This window comes from Amblyomma maculatum, chromosome 6 (assembly GCF_055883805.1).
Source record: "Amblyomma maculatum isolate TAMU_Amacu chromosome 6, ASM5588380v1, whole genome shotgun sequence".
In the NCBI taxonomy this organism is placed as follows: Eukaryota; Metazoa; Arthropoda; class Arachnida; order Ixodida; family Ixodidae; genus Amblyomma; species Amblyomma maculatum.
In genome coordinates, this window is record NC_139349.1 from 140121169 (window position 1) to 140123212 (window position 2044).

The following is a 2044-nucleotide window of genomic DNA, read 5'->3' on the forward strand; positions in this document are numbered from 1 at the left end:
AACATCACATTTTTCTATTCACGACCAAACACACTAATTAGACAGAATTTTAAAGCAGTGTCAGAACATATATGCCCGGCTACTGCCAAACATTCATTTGTTAGCAGGGTGCAGGATTTCAAGTTTTGCTAGAATTCTTTACTCTTATAACTTCTAACTTAAATCACTAAAATATTTAGACCTTAGTATACGGAGCACTTTCGATGCTTCGTTGTATGTGCAAAGTCACTAAGATCAATGATGTTTATACAAATCTTATTTAATCACGGCAGTGCGATTGCAAAATGTATTTTCATTCATGTTTAATTAGTCAGAGTCACAGTTTAGCAGGCAATAAACAACTTCAAAGCATCACCGGCATTGTATGCGAAGCATGGTCTACGATTGGACGAAAACTGTTTACTTGCTTCTCTAACTCCTCTCACTTTTTTCCTCATCGCAGATGTGGACGCTATGGTGCTTATCCGGAATCAGGCCCTGCGCAATCAATCCCTTGTTCTCTTCGGGTGCTGCTTCATCGTGTTCACCGTCTACTATGATCTCGCAATGGGCCAGCTCGTCAACTCCGTCCAGGGTGCAAACACTGTGCTAGCTCTGCTCCAGCTGCCCGGAATCCCCTTGAGCGTTCTCATCATCACGCACGCCGGGCGGCGCATGACGCTCGCCATAAGCATGATAACCCTGGCAGTGGTGGCTAGTGCACTGGCTATTGCACACGCGGTCCATGCCCCGAGCACTGTTCTTGCGGCCACCGTCGTGCTGTGGATGCTGGTCTTCGAAGCCTGCCTCATAGCTGTGCTCATCCTGCCTGCAGAGCTGTATCCGACGGTGGTCCGTGGAGCAGGCTTCTCCTTCTGCTACACCTGCGGTCGTGTGGGCGCCTTCGTGGCACCGTTCCTTAAGCATATCCAGTCGGCGAACGGGAAGGGTCTGCTGTACGCCGTAGCGGCCGCGATGTTGCTCTTCTTTGGTGTGAAGGCGTTGGCGCTTCCGGAAACGACGAAGCTGCAACCAGCCAACACGATGCGGGACATGGCGGCGGAAAAGTGGATTCTGAGCTCTCCCTTGAGGGTTGCGCGGCGAAGTGGCAAGCGGAAGCGAACCAGAAGTTCTGAAAATGAGTACCGAACGGCAAGCCGCACCGGGTCGGTGCGATCGGTCAGAAGCGAAAACGAAGATACGCACTAATTTCAAGGCAGATCAATAGCGCTGACTGTTAGTAGATATTTTTACATGAGTGTTTAACCGTATTTTATTGTCTCATTTCCAGTGTAGGTCGTTAATTATCGGGACTTTTATTAAGCCAGTTTATAATAGTTATTTTTCTCCTTACTAGGGATGAAAAACAGATGAGTGTCTGAGTATTCTAAGAACGGACAGTAACTCGTATGTCTTTTCAAGCATCATGTTCAGCCACACTACGAAACCCCCTCGTTTATGTCGGATTACCTGGTCTACTAGGGGTACATGGCGTATGAGTGTTCCCTTTCCAAAGGATATTAATAGGCATGGACATCCGCCTCAAACGGTGGCCTGTACATTACGTGGCTCCGGGGAACGAGCCAGCAAAAATGCAATAGATCTATAGCTCATACGGTTGTGTGCGACTAAGGCTCATCTTCTTCTGTGAGCACAGCCTGTGTGTTTCTCTTGCCTTTGTTTGTACCCTGCCCATCATTTATTTTAACAAAAAATCACCGGTATATAAATTATAGTCAAAGCTGATTTTATGCGACACTGTTCGCTGCCTAATGTTTGAACTGCTTTGCCAACGAGCGTTGCAGTCATCACTTGTGATGCCGTGTGCAAAGTAGTCTTCAATATTTCTCAAGCGTTACATACGTCAGTGGTTATGCTGTTACCTTGGCGAGTTAGAAGTCCTGCAGAATTTTTAGTAGGAGGTTTTCTGTAGCAGTGTCTACTCAACATGCGCTAGCACGATTAGCGACTGAGACAGACGCGATGTAACAGTATTAGAGAACATTTTCTCCTCATTATCCGCGCACTTTGGTAGTGATGGGCAATTTAAACATTTGAAAGAAGC

At 46.8% G+C, this 2044-nt stretch overlaps 1 protein-coding gene across 1 annotated transcript; it reads left to right on the forward strand.

Annotated features, from left to right (window-relative positions):
* Window positions 1-333: 333 nt before the first annotated feature.
* LOC146186888 (solute carrier family 22 member 15-like) lies at window positions 334-1228 on the forward strand. Its single transcript, XM_084605742.1, has one exon. The coding sequence runs from the start codon at window positions 454-456 to the stop codon at window positions 1186-1188; it is 735 nt and encodes a 244-aa protein (XP_084461868.1). The 5' UTR covers window positions 334-453; the 3' UTR covers window positions 1189-1228.
* Window positions 1229-2044: the final 816 nt, after the last annotated feature.

Bases quoted from the DNA above. Each gene is read 5' to 3' on its own strand.
- LOC146186888 (XM_084605742.1), top strand. From the start codon at position 454: ATGGTGCTTATCCGGAATCAGGCCCTGCGCAATCAATCCCTTGTTCTC.